The sequence below is a fragment of the Syzygium oleosum genome, unplaced genomic scaffold (assembly GCF_021117445.2).
Source record: "Syzygium oleosum isolate NSW1041296 unplaced genomic scaffold, Sole_v2.1 Sole_v2.03, whole genome shotgun sequence".
Lineage (NCBI taxonomy): Eukaryota > Viridiplantae > Streptophyta > Magnoliopsida > Myrtales > Myrtaceae > Syzygium > Syzygium oleosum.
Window position 1 is genome coordinate 7,891,847 of NW_026607487.1, and position 21,672 is coordinate 7,913,518.

A 21,672-nucleotide genomic window follows, 5' to 3' on the forward strand; every position below is an offset into this window, starting at 1 on the left:
ATGTACATACAAAAAAGAGATAAATCAAATTACATCTTTTTACTTCAACTTATTAGTAATTCCAAATAAATACTCAAAACTCAAAAGGACACCACGACCTAAAGTAGCTCTCGCATTGAAATTGTATTTGCCAGTTCCTTAGTGCAATTGCCTCATCTTTTCTCATTGAACTTGTCTCAAATTTGGCAAGATTGTATCATATGGTTCCAGCTTCCAAAAGATTCGACAAGTAAATAATGAGACTAATCAGGACCCCAGTAAAAAGAAATGCAAGTTGTATCTGTCTGCCATATATTACACAGACATACACATATATAAGTCAATGCCTTACAGTACTTGTATACCATTCCATTCCCACATGAAAGCTTACCTTAATTAACATACATATTGAGAGAATGACACTAGAAGTGCCAAAAGTTAAGTGTGTCGCTTACTTTAGCACCAAAAGTTTTTTTTAGATCACTTCAGTGCCATTTTAAAAAAAACGATCATTTAAGTGCCATCGTCGCTAAAATTTGACGTGGCCATTTTTTTTGTAAATTTCTCTGTCCGACTCACCAGCATGCTCAGTCAGCATATATAGCCCAAAATGGCGTTGTCTATGTGTTTTGCCACAAAATATAAACCCTAAATTGCAATTTGCAAGGAAATTCCCAAATTGAAAACCCTAAATCGATCAAAACCTTTTCGATTTGGCCCTCAATGCAGATGGACATATGTTACGGTTGGTAATGAACGAGCTTGAGGGCGAAGTACGACCTTTTGGGTTTCCTCCCCTCCCCAACACCACCCCACCCACCAACACACCACCACACCCCCCCCCCCCCCATCATCCCTGTAAGGACCCGGGTCTACACTGTGTAATATTGTTCGCTTTGGGCCCACTGACCCTCACGGCTTTAAAACGCGTTGTCTTGGGCAGAGGCGCTCTCTGGCCCTTCCTCTCCCAAGCCCAATATTGTCCTCTTTGGGGCGCAAGCCCACAGGCCAGACCCACCCCTCAAGGCTTTGTTCTCAGCACAGCGGAAACTTGTGTGAAACGCGTTACACATAATAGAGAACCCAAGCCTTATAAACTAGCCCGAGACTCCCCCTTTAAGCGATGTGGGACAGAGACATGCCTCCCTTGCCATCCTAGAAGCCTGCCAAGAGCCGCTCCTTGTCCAGGCCCTCTGGCCCCGGCGACCACTCCCCGCCCTCGTCGGACCGAGTCGTTACATTCTCCTCTCCTTCGAGCACAGCGTCCTCGCTGTGGCTCCACACGCGGTCGGGAGTCGGCTCTGATACCATTTGTAAGGACCCGGGGTCTACACTGTGTAATATTGTCCGCTTTGGGCCCACTGACCCTCACGGCTTTAAAACGCGTTACACAGAATAGAGAACCCAAGCCTTATAAACTAGCCCAGGACTCCCCCCTAAGTGATGTGGGACAGAGACATGCCCCCATTGCCATCCTAGAAGCCTGCCAAGAGCCGCTCCTTGTCCAGGCCCTCTGGCCCCGGCGACCACTCACCGCCCTCGTCGGACCGGGTCGTTACATTCTCCCCTCCTTCGAGCACAGCGTCCTCGCTGTGGCCCCATACCCGGTCGGGAGTCGGCTCTGATACCATTTGTAACGACCTGGGTCCCACTCGTAAGATATTGTCCGCTTTGGACACTAAATCCTCACGGTTTTGTTCCTCCGAGGGCAGTCCATACTACCCTCAGAAAAGGCCTCTTGCAAGTTAAGGTTTCCCAAGCCTTTATAAGCAAGCCCAAGGCTCCCTCCTTAGGCGATGTGGGACAGGAGACATGCCCTCCCTTGCCATCCTAGAAGCCTGTCGAAAGCCGCTCCTTGTCCAGGTCCTCGGACCCCGGCGACCACTCCCCGCCCTCGTCGGACCGGGTCGTTTCATTATAACGACTCGGTCCGACGAGGGCGGGGAGTGGTCGCCGGGGCCAGAGGGCCTGGACAAGGAGCGGCTCTTGGCAGGCTTCTAGGATGGCAAGGGGGGCATGTTTCTGTCCCACATCGCTTAGGGGGGGAATCCTAGGCTAGTTTATAAGGCTTGGGTTCTCTATTCTGTGTAACGCGTTTTAAAGCCGTGAGGGTCAGTGAGCCCAAAGCGGACAATATTACACAGTGTAGACCCCGGGTCGTTACAAATGGTATCAGAGCCGACTCCCGACCGCGTGTGGGGCCACAGCGAGGACGCTGTGCTCGAAGGAGGGGAGAATGTAACGACCCGATCCGACGAGAGCGGGGAGTGGTCGCCGGGGCCAAAGGGCCTGGACAAGGAGCGGCTCTTGGCAGGCTTCTAGGATGGCAAGGGGGGGGCATGTCTCTGTCCCACATCGCTTAGGGGGGAGAGTCCTAGGGTAGTTTATAAGGCTTGGGTTCTCTATTCTGTGTAACGCGTTTTAAAGCCGTGAGGGTCAGTGGGCCTAAAGCGGACAATATTACATAGTGTAGACCCCGGGTCCTTACAATCCCGGTCTCTTGCTTACTAGAACTGAGGGTGAAGTATTACCTTGTCAATGAAGCATATCCTAATCGCGGTTGGTGATCAAGTTGGAAAAAGAAGCTCCAAGAAGTGTGGACGACGGAGATCAAAAACCAGCGAGGGAGTAATGAACAAGCTTAAAGTGAAAAAGAAGATCCTGGAAGAGTGGATGATGGAGATCGAAGCCAGTGAGGGAGTAATGAACGAGCTTGAAGCACTTCGCAGTCCTTGGCCAATAAGCAGGGCAGAACATACGACTTACGTGCGGTGGTAGATATGGCCTCGAAGATGCGATTGTTGGATCTGCTTATGCATGCATGCAAATCGCAACAGCATCATATAGAACTCGCTATCAGATGATATGTACTGTGTATATATATCTTCACAATAGCATGTTCCCATCCACACCACTAGACCTTTGACCTAGTCTACTTTGAACTTGGTGTTTCCTTCACCAAGCATTGCTCGCTGTCCTCCCCGTTGACATGAGCTTCTCAGCTGCCTTCTCTGCCTTGGTTGGCAGTTTCCATTTAATCATCATCTGTCACCGATACAACATTAGCTCTCTCAAAAAGTTCACATGAAAGTTGCTGCGGTCGTGTCTGAAACGCTGGCTCTCCGCCTGCTCGAAAAGGCAAAAGTATAGGATAGTCAGATTATGTAGTGAAGTAAAAGAATGCAGTGGCAGTTGAGATAGAACGGGGAAAAATAAATATCGAGTTGAGCTTCTCGTTCTCTTCTCTAAGCTGATTGAGCTCTACTTCTAACTCAACTGCATATGCCTGCACGAAACGCATTGATTTATCCAAGACACATGCTTCTCAATTTCGCCCTATATAGTTTAGACGTGGGGGATTTTGGAAAAACGAAAAGGTCACCTGTTTCCTGGCTCGAGATCTCGTGGCCAATTCCTGGTTTTTTATCATCCCGTCGCTGCCTTTGCTCAACCCCGATTTCTGGTGGACCGTCGATTATAGGAGGGGGAACTAGCTTCTCTAATAATTTTACGTTCAACGAGTGTGTCAGTGTCGCCACCGACTTTAAGATCGATGCTTGAGATCTCTAGGTGCTTGCTATAAAAATACTTGATGATTGGTCTCTTCCTCATCCTATGTTCTGATTTCTTATTAGTTCCATCTTTTCTTCCTTATTCTGTCACTTGTTCTCCATGCTCGCTGTTTCAGACGCAGCAATCACTGTACAAAATCAATCGATATGCATTTGTTGAACATGGGTCTCGGTATATCTTGAAAACAAGCGTCTCCTTCAGAACGTGAGCATTAGAACTATCAAATAGAAAAACTGGTTTCTCGAAGACTATTTGGTTACAAATCTAAATAGCAAACTAAGACACCCACCCATGCTTTTGTTAATATTTGGTGTACTTCATGAGAAACAGTTCTGACATAGTACTAAGATTTGGTGGTTGTAGCACTTCCCGGTTGAGGTCCACTAATCAATTGACAGTGAGTGGACTTGTTTTTCAGCCTCGTTTCCATAGTGCTGCCACCGCGCCCAATGAAACCTGAGAGGATCCGCCGTCGCTCAAGGCCTCCAGCACGCCGTCTCTCGCGGCCAAGACCCGCTCTCTGACCACTTTTCCTTGTCCAGAGCCCATCATCAAGTCGGTGACCCGCTTGGCTAACTCGTCCGCACTCACGAACCCGTCCTCATCCGACATGCTCAGAGGGAGCGCCAGGGCGGCCTCCCCCACGAGAAACGCCCTGTTCACCTTCTGCTCCGCGTAGAGAGGCCAGGCCACCATCGGCACCCCAGCGTGCACCGCTTCGATGGTCGAGTTCCAGCCGCAATGAGTGACGAACCCGCCCACCGAGCCGTGATTCAGCACCTGTATCTGCGGTGCCCATGACTTCACCACCATCCCCCTCTCTCTTGTCCTCTCCAAAAATCCCTCCGGCAAGTACCTCTCTAAGCTCGCGTCGTCGTCATTTGACCCCGATGTTGATTTTGCGGACACATCCTGCGGCGGAGGCCGCACGACCCACAAGAATCTCGCCCCGCTCCTCTCCAAACCTGGACAAAAGTGTTTTATATGTCAAATACATTCTCGTAACGAAAAAGTGCAGTCAATCACTGACTTTGTTTTGTATAAACAAGAAAACTGAATTTGAACTAAATAGCGGTACGTGGTGTAATTTTTGCGCGAAATACTTCTTATTGCTAAAGGTTACCTAAGGCCATCTCCTTCAGCTGCACGGCGGAGAACCTTCCCCGGCTGCCGAAACACAAGAACACAACGCTTCGGCTCGGTTGCGAGTCGAGCCAACTCAAGCACTCGTGCTTTCTTTCTCTCTCGTCACCGCTGTCCTCGTCGCCGTCCCCCTTTGACTCAACCAAAGGTCCGACGGCAAAAATAGGCGGAGTCGGCCCATCCGGCACGCACGATCCTTCTCTGATGGCACTGAGGATCCGAGTCTCAAGTGACTCAGACGTGTTCACAATGATGCCGGATGACGAGATCATGTTCCTGCAAGCATCCAAGAAGTAGCCGTAGATTCTCCAGCCTCGGTCGAGCATGCTGCCTGGAAGGTCCAAGGCCTTGATTGGAGGCAACCCAGGAATGTTCACGGTCTCGTCTCCAAGGTCCTTGAAGCTCTTGGTGGGGCTCCCATGGAGGGTCGGAAAATGGAGAAAGAGGGAGAGGGCAACGGCACCCGAGGTGAAGAAGTAGTAGGTCGGGACGCCGAGGGCGGCCGCCACAGGGAAGGCGGCATCCGAGAAGACGTCGATGACGAGGGCTCGGAGGTCTGCAGTGGCGGCGATGTCGGCGAGGGCAAGGCGGAGGTTGGAGGCGTCGCGGCGGGCGAGATCAAAGGGCGTTTGGTCATGCTCGGCGGCGGCATCGGCGTCGGCGTCGACGGCGGCGGACGGAAGGCGGAGGACGGTGACGGAAGAGGAGTCGTAGGCGACGGGGACAGCGGTCGAGGCAGAGGAGAGGATGATAAGGACGGAGAAGCGAGGGTGATGCTTGTGAATGAGCCGTCCGAGCTCGAGCATGGAGACAATGTGACCCCTCAATGGCGACGGATAGAGGACTATGGTCTCCCTCATGTTTTCCTCTGCGGTTGGTTACCTCGAACGTCGAAACATAATTTATATAGGCAAAAAATATGGCCGACAGGGTTCAATTACTTCGTCGTTTACGGCATCTTCTAATTTCATACTCTTGTACATTATCTGAAATTAATATAAATGTGTATATAGGCTTGACATAACTCACCAATATCGAAAAATATATGTTGGAGCCACAATTATAAATTTATAATTGCTATCCGAGGTTCTTCGGGTCCAAGCTAACTTAGCTTTCGTGCTCGAAGGAAACAAAAGTCTAGTACGACCAATATGCGGACTTTTTTTTTTTTTGTTGGTCAGAACCGATATGCGGGACTTTGCGTGCACTCCACGTGGTCTGACCATGGAAAGTGTCTTCGCTTCGTCCAGACCGTCATTGCTGACGTCATCCTGAACAGGACAGGAAAAAAATTTCGGTGATAAAGAACTCGGTCTGCAGCTCCCTCTCCCGGCATTGCTGACGTCACCGGGGTCGATAAACTTAATACACACTGAAGAACGGTAAATAAAAAAAATTAATAGTTATAAGGATGAATTGGTGAGTAACTCGAACGCGATTGTGATTCAAGGGGGTGTTTATTTGAGTGAAATTGTTTTTGCGAATTAATTTTCTGAACTTTCACGTGTTTGTTTTGCTAAGAATGATGAATCAACAGAAAACCATTTATAGTAAAAAAATATTCATGCGTAAAATAAGAAAGATGGATTCTCTAGTTTGAAAAGGAGAAAATATTTTTTTTAAATGATTTTCATGGAAAGCATCTTTCTTTATAATGAATTTTTTTCCAAAACAAACACACTCTTGATCGGAAAAAAGTCGATACGTCATTCAAATTAAGTTTGATAAGTTTTGAAACGAGTCAGTAAATTTAAAGCTTTGCTAAGAGTACAAGTTAAAATTTTAAATGATAAGTTGGCAAATTAAAAAAATAACCAAATAAACGTTGATAAAAAACCCTTATGTGAGTTATTAATTAAATATTTACTGATAATTTAATCGAAGAAAAATTGGAGAATCGCACTAATATAGGTTGGTAATAAAGTTAGTACTTGGTAGATGTAAGGGATTATAAACTAAGATTGGAAACTAAGGCAAATAACAATTGGTAACTCAATGGAAAACTTAATAAATAAATAAATAAAAGATGTTAAACGTTAGTAAATAACGAGTATAAGACTTGTTAAGTCAAAACTAGTAGGTAATTTAATCTACCAAAAGTTATTAAGTTACTCTAATTTAGATTGGTAATTTCACATTTGATTTAGTAAATTCAGAGCGTGAATAAATTATGCAAATAAAAATTGATAAGTTTGTACAAAAATTACTAATTTGTGAACTATTAAAAAAATGATAATATTATAAATTTTTTGATATTTCACCATCGGTTTTCTTACACTCGTATCCTTTGCCACAAAAAAAAAAAGAATTATGCAACATCCAAATCTCAATTTCTCAATCTACCTCAATCAATTAATAAAGTAACACTTTGCCATTTCAATGGAAGACACAAAACAAATGTAAGCAAATATATATAATAATTTTTAAAAAAAATTTGGTACACGAGATTAATGGTCATGAACTGGATAAGTTCACTTCAAAAGTGGACCTAAATTTCTTTTTTCACAAATGCTTCTATGATTCGAGAAGTATCATACTCAATTCTATTTGGCAGTTCTTTAGTATATTCTCATTGAATATTGACACTTTTAGATTTCAAAGGAAAGACTTAAGGGACTAGTCACTCATTTAAATCCACCAGTCCAAATGGGATATGCCCCAAAAATAAAATTAAGGACTGAGAATAATCACAACGCAAAGAAAAATAAAAATGCAAGCTATCTGATGTCTACTATATATATTACATAGACATATATATTACATAAGACACTGCCTTACATTCCATGCATACACCTCAATTCCCACATGAAAGCTGACCTTATTAACATTCATATTATTATTACCAGTCGATTTTGGATCTGCTTATGCATGCATGCAAATTGCAACAACATTATATAGAACTCACTATCATGATATTTACTGTATATATCTCTAGACAATTAACATGTTCCCGTCCACACCACTTGAACTTTGAACTCGTCCACTTTGAACTCGTCTACTTTGAACTTGTTGTTTCCTTCACCAAACATTGTTCGCTGTCCTCCTCATTGACTTGAACTTCTCAGCTGCCTTCTCTGCCTTGGTTAGCAGTTTCCATTTCATCATCATCCGTCATGGATACAACATTAGCTCTCGAAAAGTTAACTTAAGACTTGCAGTGGTTGTGTCAGAATTGATGCAAGGTCATGCTTGTAGATGAATGTTTAGACGAAATTTTACCTCCTTTCTGCGTTTCTGTTCGCCCTCCGCCTGCTCGAAACGGCAAAAGTATAGCATAATAAGATTGTGTAGGGAAGTAAATGAATGCAATGGACAGTTGAGATCGAATAAGGTAGGGGTGATTGGTTCCAGGGTGGGTTGGGTCCAGACCCGAAACCTTAAACCAACCCTGTTATAACCGATTCCCAATTTTGGAACCTAAAACTTACCTTGTTTTCCTTGGACCCTGTTTTGGAACCGACCCTGTTTTGGAACCGACCCTGTTTTTCCGATCCGGTTTCAGGGTCTACCCGAGAACCTGTTTTTTTTTTTTTTTGTTCCTTTTTCTGGTTTCATTTTTTTCCAGCAAAATAATATAGGTAGCAATGAAACGATTCAAAGTAAAAAATGAATAATAAAAATCATTATCCGCCAAAAGTAACAATCCCTAAAATGAGCAATTGAAATTACAATCCATCAAAATCAACAATCCAAAAGCACCATGTGGAAAGACATAGTCCAATCGCATAAATCTTTAAGAGTCACATTTCCAGGGAATCTGTTCAACATGTTTAACTCTTTATTTTGCGCCATGATGAGAGAACTCCTCACTTCTGTTTCCGAATGAAATATCCTAAAAGGAAAATCAAGAGGCTTAGTAGTAAGCATCTGCTCTCACTAGAGAAATGTCTATATATATCATCTGAATCACACAATATTTAGATGACTTTAAAGGCCGTGCTGTTTCGCTCATAGTTCTGAAACAAATCCCAATATTGAGCAGCAAGTAATTTCCTCCATAAGTGCATAATGCACGTATTGGCTATTGGTAGAGCATGCAATCGATTTACTACAAGGACATGGGAAAGGTTTTCCCAAATTCAAGCTCATCAAGAAAGATGGAGAACAAGAGACATCTTTGGCCGCAAAGTCTTTGAGAAAGGTAATTACCCTGTAGGATAGGAAGTTCTAGCCAGTCTTCCAGGTGCCTTATACAATAAAACTTTTCCAAATGAGCCAACAACGACTGGACTAAAAACTACCATGAAAGGAATCCTTGGAGAACAAAATGTCGGCACCATCCATGGGATGAACCGCTAATAGATCTTAAGTCAGAACACCAAGTTTTAGGTCAACAACAGGAGATGCCAAGTATTATTGAAATAATGAAATTTTCATGGCAAGACATAGTCCAATCGTATAAATCTTTGTACTGCAGCATCTTATAGTGACAGTTAGCTCATCGCTTTGCTTTTACATGAACATTCCAAAATGAAGCAGCTAACAAGAGATTCTTAAAACTATTTTACGAGAAAAAGAGCAAAGTGATGAGATATACCTTCCTGCAACGCATACATACTTCAGTTCTGGAGTATAAAAGCACAAGATAAGCGGCTAAAAAGCAGTCCAAACTTGTTAACAGGGAGTAATTTCCCCAGACTAGGTGATAAAACAACCATCTTTACTTCTAGTACAGATGACAAATTCCTGACAGAAAATCCAGAGATCAGCTCATAAACGGCACAAATCTCTCATGTACAGATGCATAGCAGCGAAATTCCTCACCCCTAAATTCCAAGTCACTAGGTCAACATCATCAACACCTCCGTATCGCAAGCTAATACAGCTAGCAAGCTCAAAAGACCATCAAACACAGAAACAGAACCAAGCACAGGCGCGCAATCATGCAGATCTATAAAGAAACAAAACAAAAAAGCCAATTGATCAAAAGTTCACGGCAAAAAACACAGCAAGCGGATGGAGAATTTCATCGCGTACTTACAGATCTACCGGATTGGTGAGCCAAAAAGGCGGAAAAAACACACGCACGGTATGGACGCCGAGATGACCGAACCCTAGCCCTCTTCAACATGCAGGCAGGCAACGAGCTAGGTTGCGTTCTTGTGGCGACTGAGGAGGCGCTTGCGAAGAGAGAAACCGTGAGAGACAGAGGAGGTCGCGAAGAGAGAAGAGAGAAATCGTAAGAGACAGACTGGGTAGCCGGGTAGGATAACGTGATCTAAAGTTTTTACTTTTTTTTATATTATCTCAAAACCGGTTCTAAAACCGGTCCGGGTCGGTTTTTACTTGGAACCAGGAACCGGACCGGTTCTAACCGATTCCCAAAAAATGGAACCGGTTCCCGGACCTGTTTTTCGGGTGGGCCAGTCCGGTTTTCGAGTAAACCTGGTCCGGTTGCACACCCCTAGAATAAGGCAAAAGATCAAATTTTTTACAACAATCCTTTTGAGCTTCTCGTTCTCTTCTTTAAGCTGATTGAGCTCTACTTCTAACTCAACTATGTATGCCTGCACGAAACGCATTGATTTATCAAAGACACATGCTTCTCAATTTCGCCCTATATAGTTTTGACGCGGGGGATCTTTGGAAAAAAGAGAAGGTCACTTGTTTTTTCCTGGCTCGAGATCTCACGGCCGGTTCCTGGTTTTTGACTCAACCACGATTTCTGGCAGACCGTTGATTATAGGTGGTGGAACTAGCTTCTCTAATAATTTTCCGTTCAACGAGTTTGTCACTGTCGCCTCCAACTTTAAGATGCTTGAGATCTCTAGGTGCCTGCAATGAATATGCTTGATGATTGGTCTCTTCCTCATTCTATGTTCTGCTTTCTTACTAATTCCATCTTTTCTTCCTTATTCTGTCACTTGTTCTCTATGCTTGCTGTTTCAGACGCAGCAATCCACTGTACAGAATCAATCGATATGCATCTGTTGAACATGGGTCTCGGTATATCTTGAAAACAAGCTGTCTCCTTCAGAATGGAAAAACTGGTTTTTCGAAGACTATTCGGTTACAAATCTAAATAGCAAGCTAAGACGCCCGCTCCACGCTTTTGTTAATTTTTGGAGTACTTCATTGGAAACAGTTCTGACATAGTACTCTAATTTGATCGTTGTAGCACTTCCCTGTTGAGGTCCACTAATCAATTGACAGTGAGTGGACTAGGGTCTCAGCCTCGTTTCCATAGAGCCGCCACAGCGGCCAATGAAACCTGAGAGGATCCGCCGTCGCTCAAGGCCTCCAGCACGCCGTCTCTCGCGGCCAAGACCCGCTCTCTGACTAATTTTCCTTGTCCAGAGCCCATCATCAACTCGGTGACCCGCTTGGCTAACTCGTCCGCACTCACGAACCTGTCCTGGTCCGACATGCTCAGAGGGAGCGCCAGGGCGGCCTCCCCCACGAGAAACGCCCTGTTCACTTTCTGCTCCGCATAGAGAGGCCAGGCCACCATCGGCACCCCAGTGTGCACCGCTTCGATGGTCGAGTTCCAGCCGCAATGAGTGACGAACCCGCCCACCGAGCCGTGATTCAGCACCTGTATCTGCGGTGCCCATGACTTCACCACCATCCCCCTCTCTCTTGTCCTCTCCAAAAATCCCTCCGGCAAGAACTTCTCTAAGCTCGCGTCGTTGTCATTTGACCCCGATGTTGATTTTGCGGACACATCCTGCGGCGGAGGCCGCACGACCCACAAGAATCTCACCCCGCTTTTCTCCAATCCTGGACAAAAGTGTTTCATAAACAAGACAATTGAATTTGAACTAAGTAGCGGTACGTGGTGTAAACTTTGCACGAAATACTTCTTATTACTAAAGCTTACCTGAGGCCATCTCCTTCAGCTGTACGGCGGAGAACCTTCCCTGGCTGCCGAAACACAAGAACACAACACTTCGGCTCGGTTGCGAGTCGAGCCAACTCAAGCACTCGTGCTTTCTTTCTCTCTCGTCAGCACCCTCTTCGTCGCCGTCGACCTTTGACTCAACCAAAGGCCCAACAGCAAAAATAGGCGGAGTCGGCCCATCCAGCCCGCACGATCCTTCTTTGATGGCACCGATGATCCGAGTCTCAAGCGACTCAGACGTGTTAACAATGATGCCGGACGACGAGATCATGTTCCTGCAAGCATCCAAGAGGTAGCCATAGATTCTCCAGCCTCGGTCAAGCATGCCGCTTGGCATGTCCAAGGCCTTGATCGGAGGCAACCCAGGAATGTGCACGGCCTCGTCTCCGAGGTCCTTGAAGCTCTCAGTGATGCTTCCATGGAGGGTCGGAAAGTGGAGGAAGACGGCAAGGGCAACGGAACCCGAGGTGAAGAAGTAGTAGGTTGGGACGCCGAGGGCGGCCGCCACAGGGAAGGCGGAATCTGAGAAGATATCGATGACGAGGACTCGGAGGTCCATGGCGGTGGCGATGTTGGCAAGGGCGAGGCGGAGGTTGGAGGTGTCGTGGCGGGAGAAATCGAAGGGCGTTTGATCGCGCTCGGTGGGACAGCAGGGTCAGACGGAAGGTGGAGGACGGTGATGGAAGAGGAGTCGTAGGCGACAAGGGCAGCGGTCAAAGCGGAGGAGAGGTTGATAACGATGGAGAAGCAAGGGTGGTGCTTGTGAATGAGCCGTCCGAGCTCGAACATGGAGACTATGAGCGCGAATGATAACCATTCTGTTCCAGAAACAATTCCTGGAATATAAATAGATTTTTCTATTTCTGTTTCCAAAACGAGTTTCTAAGAAAAGAAACCCGTTTGATAACGACAACAAATTTCTATTTCTGGAACAGAAACCCGTTTGATAACAGTATAAAATTTCTATTTCTTGGAACATAAACCCGTTTGATAACAATACAGTTTTCTATTTCCCGGAACATAAATCCATTTTTTTAGAAATAGTCTCTAAAATGAAAATCAATCAAAACACCCAAACCCTAGTAAAGTCCTAAAGGCTTATTCATTCAAAGGATTGTGTTGTTTTTTTAGAGTTTTAGGGTTTTTTAGGGGTAAAGACCCCTTTTGGGAGTTAAATTCCTTTTAGGGTTTTTTAAGGGTCAAAATCTCTTTTAAATCCCTAAATTAAGGAGTCTTCAAAAATAACATTTAGGTACCTCAAAAAATTTAAATTTCACTCAAAGTGGGTGGCTACAGGTATTTTAAGCCATTCTGTGAAGTTTTGAAATTTTTGATTTTTTGATTTTTTTTGAAAAAAATTCATCAAATTTCCTATTTTCCGAAATCTGACTTTTTTTATTTTCTGGAATTTTTCATGGATTTTTCTGGAATTTTTCAATTTTTATGGATTTTCTGAAAAAAAAAAATTTGAGATTTTTAGGAATTTTCCGGATATTATAATTTTTTATGAATTTTTTGATTTTTTTCTGATTTTTCTATTTTATTATGATTTTTCTAATTTTTTTAGAATTTTTTTTATTTTCCCGCTAGGAATGAACTGGACCGAACCGGTTCGGACCGGTCTGACCAGGTCAGACCGGGGTCAAATTTAGAAAGAGATGTGTTTTGAAGAGAGAAGACATGTTCTTTTAGAAATGATTTTCATTTCTCGTCCAGAAACAGAAAACCTACTCTTTTTTTGTTTTGATTTTTGGTCCAGAACCAGTTCTTGAGCAAAAAGTTATTCCAGAAATAGAAAAATGGAATTGCGTTACCAAACGGATTTCTATTTTAAATCTGTTCTTGGGAACAGAAAATTAGTTCTAGACAAAAATAAAATAGTTATTATTTGCGTCCTATGTGACCCCTCAACAGCGACGGATAGAGGACTATGGTCTCCCTCATGCTTTCCTGTGGTGGTTACCTTGAACGTCGAAACACACAGTTTATATAGGCAAACAATATGGCCGACATGGTTCAATTACTTCATCCTTTACGGCTTCTTCTGATTTCGTACTCTTAAACATTGTCTGAAATTAATATAAATGTGTAAATAGGCTCGACATAACTTGACAATATCGAAAAATATATGTGGAGCCATAATTATAAATTTATAATTGCTGTCCGAGGTTCTTTGGGTCCAAGCTAACTTAGCTTTCGTGCTCGAAGGAAACAAAACTCTAGTACGATCAATATGCGGACTTTGCGTGCGCGCGACTTGGTCTGACCATGGGAAAGTGTCTTCGCTTCGTCAAGACCGTCATTGCTGACGTCATCTTGCACAGGACAGAAAAAAAATTTAGGTGATAAATAACTCGGGCTGCAGCCTCCCTCTCCCGTCATTGCTGACGTCACCGGGGTCGATAAACTTAATACACAGTGAAGAACGGTAAATAAAAAAAATTAATAGTTATAAGGATGAATTGGTCGAGCGAGAATGTGAATTAGGGCGTGTTTGTTTTTTTGGTCAGAGGACGTGTTTGTTTGAGTGAAAAAAATTTCGCGAATTAATTTTCCGAATTTCCACTCGTTTGATTTGCCGAGAATGACTAGTCAATAGAAAATCATTTACGATCAAAGAAAATATTCATGCATAAAATAAGAAAAATGAATTCCCTAATCTGAAAAATAGAAGACATTTTTCTTGAAAACGACTTTACGGAAAGCATCTTTCTTTATTTGAAAACAAACACACTCTTAATCGAACAAAAGTTGATAAGTCATTCAAATTAAGTTTGATAAATTCTTAAAAGAGTCGGTAAATTTAAAGCTTTGCTAAGAATACAAGTTAGAATTTTATACGATAAGTTGGCAAATTAAAAAATAACCAAATAAACGTGGATAAGAAACTCATATGTGAGTTACAAGTTTAATATTTAGTGATAATTTAATTGGAGAAAAATCAGAGAATCACACTAATTTAGGTTAGTAATAGAGTTAGTAGATGCAAGGGATTGTAAACCAAGGCAAATAAAAATTGGTAACTCAACGGGAAAGTTAATAAATAAACAAATAAATAAATAAGTAAAGGATGTTAAACGTCAGTAAATTACTAATATAAAGTTGGTAAGTCAAAACTAGTGAGTAACTTAATCTATCAAAAGTGATTAAGTCGCTCTAATTTAGATTGGTAATTTCAAATTAGATTTAGTAAATTCAAAGCGTGAATGAATAATGCAAATAAGAATTGATAAGTTCGTACAAAAATTACTAATTTGTGAACTATAAAAAAATTGATAATTTTATAAAAATGTTAATATTTCACCAACGGTTTTCTTACACTCGTATCCATTGCCACGAAACAAAAGACTTCTGTAACATCCAACTCTCAATGTCTCGATCTACCTCAATCAATTAATAAAGTTACACTTTGATCCTGCCATTTCAGTGGAAGACACAAAACAAATGCAAGCAAATATAAATGATATTTTTTTTTGGCACACGAGATTAATGGTCATGAACTGGGAAACGAGTGACTAGTCTCATTGAAATTGTCTGAAATTTGACACTTTTAGATTTCAAAGGAAGGACTTAAGGGGCTAGTCACTCATTTAAATCCACCAGTCCAAATGGGATATGCCCCAAAAATAAAATTAAGGACTGAGAATAAACAGAACCCAAAGAAAAATGAAAATGCAAGCTATCTGTCTACTATATATATATGCTACATAGACATATATATTACATAAGACAATGCCTTACATTCCATGCACACACTTCAATTCCCACATGAAAGCTGACCTTATTAACATACCCATTATTACCAGTCGATTTTGGACCTGCTTATGCATGCATGCATGCAAATTGCAACAACATTATACAGAACTCACTATCATGATATTTACTGTATATATATCTCTTGACAATTGACATGTTCCCGTCCAAGCCAGTTGAGCTTTGAACTCGGTGTTTCCATCACCAAGCATTGCTCGCTGTCCTCCTCATTGACCTGAACTTCTCAGCTGCCTTCTCTGCCTCGTTTGGCAGTTTCCATTTCATCATCATCTGTCATGGATACAACATTAGCTCTCAAAAAGTTCACATAAGACTTGCGGTGGTTGTGTCTGAATTGATGAAAGGTCATGCCTATAGTTGCATGTTTTAGACGAAATTTTACCTCCTTTCTGCGTTTCTGCACGGTCTCCGCCTGCTCGAAACGGCAAAAGTATAGGATAGTAAGATTATGTAGGGAAGTAAACGAATGCAATGGGCAGTTGAGATAGAAGAAGGCAAAAGATCGAATTATCTACCACAATCGTTTTGAGCTTCTCGTTCTCTTCTTTAAGCTGATTGAGCTCTACTTCTAACTCTACTGTGTATGCCTGCACGAAACGCATTGATTTATCAAAGACACATGCTTCTCAATTTCGCCCTATATAGTTTCCGTGTGGGGGATTTTTGGAAAAAAGAGAAGGTCACCTGTTTCCTGGCTCGAGATCTCGCGGCCGATTCCCGGTTTTTGATCATCCGACGCTGCCTTCGCTCAACCACAATTTCTGGCGGACCGTCGATTATCCTCCGACTCTTGAGCCCCACTGCCTCAGCCAAGCTCTGGCATCGCTCATTCATGATACCACTCGCACATTCCCCCATGTACCGATTGGTGTGCGGGTACATTTGGAACCCCGGGTACCCGTTGCCCAGCAAGTTGTTCCCGCCACCTTGAGGCGTGTTGGGGTATCCGTACCCGGTCGCACTCGCACTTCTCATCCCGAGCCCTGCGTCCAAAGATGGAGCGGGGTCCATGAAGTTCCTCTGTGGCTTGTGAACAGGCGGCTGCGGCAGTGGTGTCGCCTTCGGCAGGGGAGACTCTTGCACGACCCCGGCTTTGATCAGGAAGTCCTCCAAGGTCATCTCGCCAAAGGTTTGTTGTCGCCTAGGCGGTTCATGATTGGTGAGGTTGTTGTTGTTTTCGTTATTCGGGGACCGGCGGCGCTGGTCCTTGTGTATCTCGTCCCACACCTCGTCCACAGTCTTGTTGCAAAGCGGGTTCGGGATCGAGAACGAGCCTTGTCTCGCCAGGGACGATTGGCCCACCGCATTTATGTTAGCGCTAGGGGGCTCGTTCTGGCTGGGCAACGACTGGTTTTCCTCCACGCTCCAGATGCTCGCTAGGAACTCGTCCATGTTCATCGAGCCGAAGCTCTTGCCTCTTCTGCATTGGATCTCATCGAGGGTGAGTGAGAGGATCGAGTTTTGTTTGCCGAGAGATGACGACGGCGGTTCTAACTTGAGGTCGCCGCAGCCGACATGTTCCAGTTGGGCGACTTCCATTTCAAATCGATTGCACAATTTTTTTTTATGGAGAGTGATTTTAAATTACATGGGCAGGTTTCAGCATCTGCATGGAAGAAAAGAGTACATATAAGCAACAGAATTACATGGTCCTCCCATGAAATCATTTCAACAAATCATAGCACTTCATCCTTAGTATGTCAGAAAGGGCACTTTAGCTATAGCACAATCAATTTCTATTTTAAAATGCTTTATAAGATTGAATTACAAGAGATTGAAGAGTGAACCAAATGCTGGCGCTGGGCTAGCAAGAGACAGAGAGTGTTGATTCAAAATATACGAAAATAAGATCATACCTGTTGCCATTTTTTTTCTATCTGCAAATAGTATGACTACAAGCTTGCAAGCTTGTACCCCAAATTGTCACTTGCTCATGCATTTCATGTGAGAGAACCTTACCCAAATCGTAAATGCTTGTATCTCCATGACAAAAAGGTAAAAAAATAAAAATAAAAAACACACGTCATGCTCTGATGCATGTCATTGTGGCATTAAAAAGAAGAGAAAAAAATATGATCTTTATTAATTTCTAACAGAAAATATCAAAAAGTTTGTGGGACAGCAAAATTGAGCTGTTTGCACGACCCGAGTCCAAGCTCTCTCTAGTGGACCAGTCAATCAAAAAGCCCCAAAACCAAACCTAAAGACTGCTACAAAGTTGAAAGCTCTTTGATTAAGGTCACAACTCCAGACCCAAGAAAAGATCAGCGGCGACGACTCAACTCTGATCGAAAATATTTTTCCCCATAAATCGTCGCGAATTCTTGGAATATCAAGAAATCCGCGCTTGGAGCTTTTACGCTTTTCCTCAGTTCTTGAGGCATTATCGACGACCCATTCCGTGGTCGAGGGCAAACAAAGCGACATGCATGCAGATCTCACACCCTCCTCCACATCGCAGAAAGATCAAGAACCAAAGGGCCTTGCGAATCAGACCAAACGAAGAGAGAAGGAGAGAAGAAAAGCAGAAATCGCTGAGAAAAGCGTTGCATGCGAAGAACCACGTACCTGACCAGCGAAGATCCCAGCTGCATGAGGAAATCTTGAACCAAGAAAGCCAAGTCCCCCCACCCTCTCTCTCTCTCTCTCTCTCTCTCTCTCTCTCTCTCTCTTCAAAGGTTTCTTGTAGCCAGCATTTTCTCAAGGAACTGAGAAACGATCTTAGAGAGAGAGAGAGAGAGAGAGGGAGAGAGAGATTATGAAGCAGAAGAGAGTGAGCAGGGAGAGAGAAGGGGAGAGGCGTAGGTGGGCTTTGTACAGGAGGGAGACTGGGGCTTTCTTCTGCAACCGCAGCAGCCCATGCACCATGCAAGCTAATGCCCCCCCCCTTCCTTCCCTTCCCCCGGTAAACGGTGGGCCCCCCCACCCTCCCCACGGTGTTCTCAGTTTTGACACGTTTGCGACACTTGCCGCTCCTCCCCTGCCCATAAGAATACAAAACGAGAGAAAGCCTGGGTTGTCTTGTCTTACCAAAAATTTAATTTAAGAGAGGGACCAAAACATAGATGGATGTCCCCGAGAGAAAGGGATATCTCTCGGCCTTTAATTTACCGTGAGATTGACGGCTTGCTTTGGACCGCACAAAGAAAAAAAATGAACAACAAATATATCGCGATCGAACTCTCGAGCCCTTTTTTTTATCAAACATGCAAAAAGGGAGGATTCGCCTGGTACGTGCTAAGTCTAGGTTCAGGACTTAACTAAGGCTCTCCCAAGCCCATATCATATCACGACTTAGGGTTTAAGTATTTAACATGCAAGTGATTTATACCAAGGAGTCGCCACTAATCGATTTGGGGTGGGTCGATTAAAAACCCAAATAAGGTGATGGAAGAATCACCCTATTCCTGCGAACCAGAGATTAACTGAGTTCGGGGACTTGGTTACACTAGTTGGATAATTAATGCCCTTTCGGTACCATTTTACCCTGTTCATTTTTTAAAATATTTATCAGGCAGTTTGGATTGATTTTAGGACCTTTCTCCTAACATGTGAGGTGATCAAGCGAGTGCATAATCAGAAACGATTAGCAGTCAAAAACACAACAATTCATGCAACCTAAGGTTCTAACCTTAACTAAGTCATATGACATTCAAAACACAACAATTCATGCGATTGTATTAAAAAGCATGCATAACAATACAACGGTAATAATAATAAAAACAAGCAAAATACTACCGCGTAACCTTAGACTTGTCTAATTTAAACAAGACAAAAACATGCATAACAATACCACAATAAAACAAAACACTTAGAAATATCACATAATTTAAAAAAAGAATCTTTTCTTTTTTTTAAAAAAAAATGTTTTGAATTTTTTTTTTTCGAAAAAAAAAACAGAAGAAGAGAAAAAGAAAAAAAATTAAATTTAAATTTTTTTAAATTTTCTTTTTTTAAATAAAATAAAATAAAATAAAAATATTAATATAATATTAAAACCCGGGTCGGGTCGGCCGATCCGGGTCGGTCGGATCCGACCCGGGTCAACGGACCCGACCCATTACGTTGACCGAGTTGGATTTCCGGATCCGACCCGGGTCAAAGAGTCAACCCGGGTCATTGACCCGGACCGGGCCCGGTTGGGTCCCGGTCCGGTGGAAAAAGACGAAATAGGGCCGGTTCGACCAGGTCGAACCGGCCCTATTTACTTGCAGACCGATTGGACCGGTCTGCAGGCCGGTCTGGGGATGGCTCCCGCGTGTCTAGGCACGCGGGAGCTTCGCCGGACGACCCAGGCCACCCATGGCCTGGGTCTTCACCCCACAAGCCCCACCTACCTGTTTCGACGACTAGGCTTGCCGTCCGACTGCTCGATCGCCGGCCGGCGGCCAAAGACAAACCCGGCTCTTGGAAGCATTTCATCGAGCACTTGGCGTGCGCAATGAAAATCAGAAGATTTCGACCTCCTCCGGCGACCTGGTCGGCTCCGACGGCTATGGTTCGTTTCAGACGGTGAGCAGGGACCGGGACCGACGTCGGTATGGGCCGGGATTCGTGCGAAACGGCCGGCGCGAGTCCCGGCCCAACCACGCCGGAAAATAGGGAAAAACAGAGGCGATTCTCGGCCGGGGGCTCACCGGTTGGCGATGCTTCTGAGGGGCTTACGGCTGGTCTGGGGACGTCGACGACCACTGCTAGTTCTCTTTTGGCTCCGGCGTGACCTCTGTTTGCGCTCTCTCTCTCTCTCTCTATTCTCTCTCTTCTCTCTCTGTTCTTTGTTTCTCTCTCAAAATGGCCGACCCAGGCTCTCTGGCTCTCTGTGTCGCCGCCGTCGGCTCGGCGGCGGGGATGGATGGCTGAAGCTGACGCGCGGTGGCCGCCGGAAGCTCCCTTTCTCTCTCGGCTCACACTCTCATGCTCTCTCTGTGTTTTTCTCCAAAATGGCCGACCGACTCCTCTCCTCTCTTTCTCTGGTCTTTTATGGTCGCGGTACGAGCACGGCGATCGCCGGAAGAGCTCTCAGTCTCTCTGTCTCGCTCAATCTCTCTCTTTCTCTCCCGGCTTCTCTCTGCTCTGTTTCTTTCGTAAAACGGCCGACCGGCCTCTCTCTCTCTCTGGCTATTTATAGCCGGCGACGACGGTGCCCCTCTGCTCCTCTGCGTTGGCGTGACGACGGCCTGCACCGGCCTACGCCACCCCACGACTTTCGTGGCCATTGTAGGCCGGTGCAGAGCAGGGGCGGAGCAGGTCTGAGACGGGCATGGAGGAACAGGAAGCCGAGAGGGAGGAGGAGATAAGGGGAAGCCAGGAAAACGGGGAGGATGGGACTGGCAATTAATGCCAATCCCGTCGGCGTGCTCATCCGGCCCTGCTCTGGCCGGATAGCGACGCCGAGGAGCGGCGTCGCCGTGCGTCACGCTACCGTCGGGCACAGAGGAGAACAGGGCAGCGAGAACGACGGGGGAGAAGGAAGGAGAAGGGCTGGGCCGGGCCAGGTCCAGCCGCGCGTGGGGGGGGAAGGAGAAGGAAAAAAAGAAACGGGCCCGGGCCCGCGGAGGGGAAAAAAGAAAAGGAAAAGGGCCCGGGCCCGGGGGGAAAGGGAAAAAGAAATGGGCTGGGTCGGCCCAGCTCCGACCCGGCCCGACTCGAATTTTTTTTAAAATTTTTTTAATAGACTCTATTAGTGCAAATGTACCTAATTTCTATATGCAATGCATTTAAATAGAAATATTTTTTGTTTTAGGAATTAAAGAAAATTAACTCCTAAATTTTGTGCAATTAATTTTGGGCAAATTAAAAATAGGTGTCAACAAAATAATTATAAATTATTATTGAGTCTACTACTTCGAGAATTTATGACTCACAACATGCTGGTACTATCATGTTAGCAAAATTCGTGTCCGAAATTAGTTTATTTAATCGTACATCTGACAAAAGGAAAACCCATTATTAGGGCCCGAGTTTCACGCTCTAAATGGTTGTAACGCTCCTTTTAACTTATTGAGCTGGCAAAAATAACCTCAAAGGAGCTAATGTATCAAAATCACGAAAGAAAAAACAAAGGGTACGAAGTTGCGATTTATTGGAAATGCAAAAATTGCACGATAACCATGTTTTGCTCCACCACCTTATGTTATTTCCGTTTCTTGTGTACGAACTTTGTCTGCGATCTTTTACTTGCTAATGTGCTCGAATTGATTCTTATGAAAGATTTTTTTCTAATGAGTTTGAACCTTGTCGGTAATCCTTGTTGATTAACACATCTTAAATATAAACTATAATCATAAAGAGCTCGCAATATTCCTCTAAAAAAATTTGAACTAGAATTGTATATTACAACAAGTCATTAGAGATTGAACTTT

General features: G+C 44.2%; 2 protein-coding genes, 2 long non-coding RNA genes and 1 pseudogene across 4 annotated transcripts; all 5 read right to left on the reverse strand.

Annotated features, from left to right (window-relative positions):
• Window positions 1-3,642: 3,642 nt before the first annotated feature.
• On the reverse strand, window positions 3,643-10,724 carry LOC130137766 (uncharacterized). The gene is made up of 2 exons (XR_008816163.1): window positions 10,684-10,724; window positions 3,643-3,785 (listed from the first exon to the last, which is right to left on the reverse strand). It is a non-coding gene; the product is annotated as an uncharacterized LOC130137766 (long non-coding RNA).
• On the reverse strand, window positions 3,946-5,593 carry LOC115679083 (anthocyanidin 5,3-O-glucosyltransferase-like). The gene is made up of 2 exons (XM_030602634.2): window positions 4,676-5,593; window positions 3,946-4,517 (listed from the first exon to the last, which is right to left on the reverse strand). Exons 1-2 carry the CDS (start codon window positions 5,553-5,555, stop codon window positions 3,967-3,969), a joined length of 1,431 nt encoding a protein of 476 aa, XP_030458494.1. The 5' UTR covers window positions 5,556-5,593; the 3' UTR covers window positions 3,946-3,966.
• Window positions 7,661-9,876, reverse strand: LOC130137767 (uncharacterized). Its single transcript, XR_008816164.1, has 3 exons — window positions 9,677-9,876; window positions 9,233-9,381; window positions 7,661-7,944 (listed from the first exon to the last, which is right to left on the reverse strand). It is a non-coding gene; the product is annotated as an uncharacterized LOC130137767 (long non-coding RNA).
• Window positions 10,725-10,842: 118 nt separating the features above from the next.
• Window positions 10,843-12,329, reverse strand: LOC115679273 (anthocyanidin 5,3-O-glucosyltransferase-like; annotated as a pseudogene).
• A 2,944-nt stretch (window positions 12,330-15,273) lies between these two features.
• Window positions 15,274-16,804, reverse strand: LOC115679085 (ABSCISIC ACID-INSENSITIVE 5-like protein 1). The gene is made up of 4 exons (XM_030602636.2): window positions 15,995-16,804; window positions 15,826-15,897; window positions 15,693-15,722; window positions 15,274-15,580 (listed from the first exon to the last, which is right to left on the reverse strand). Exons 1-4 carry the CDS (start codon window positions 16,706-16,708, stop codon window positions 15,491-15,493), a joined length of 906 nt encoding a protein of 301 aa, XP_030458496.2. The 5' UTR covers window positions 16,709-16,804; the 3' UTR covers window positions 15,274-15,490.
• Between the last annotated feature and the right edge of the window lie 4,868 nt (window positions 16,805-21,672).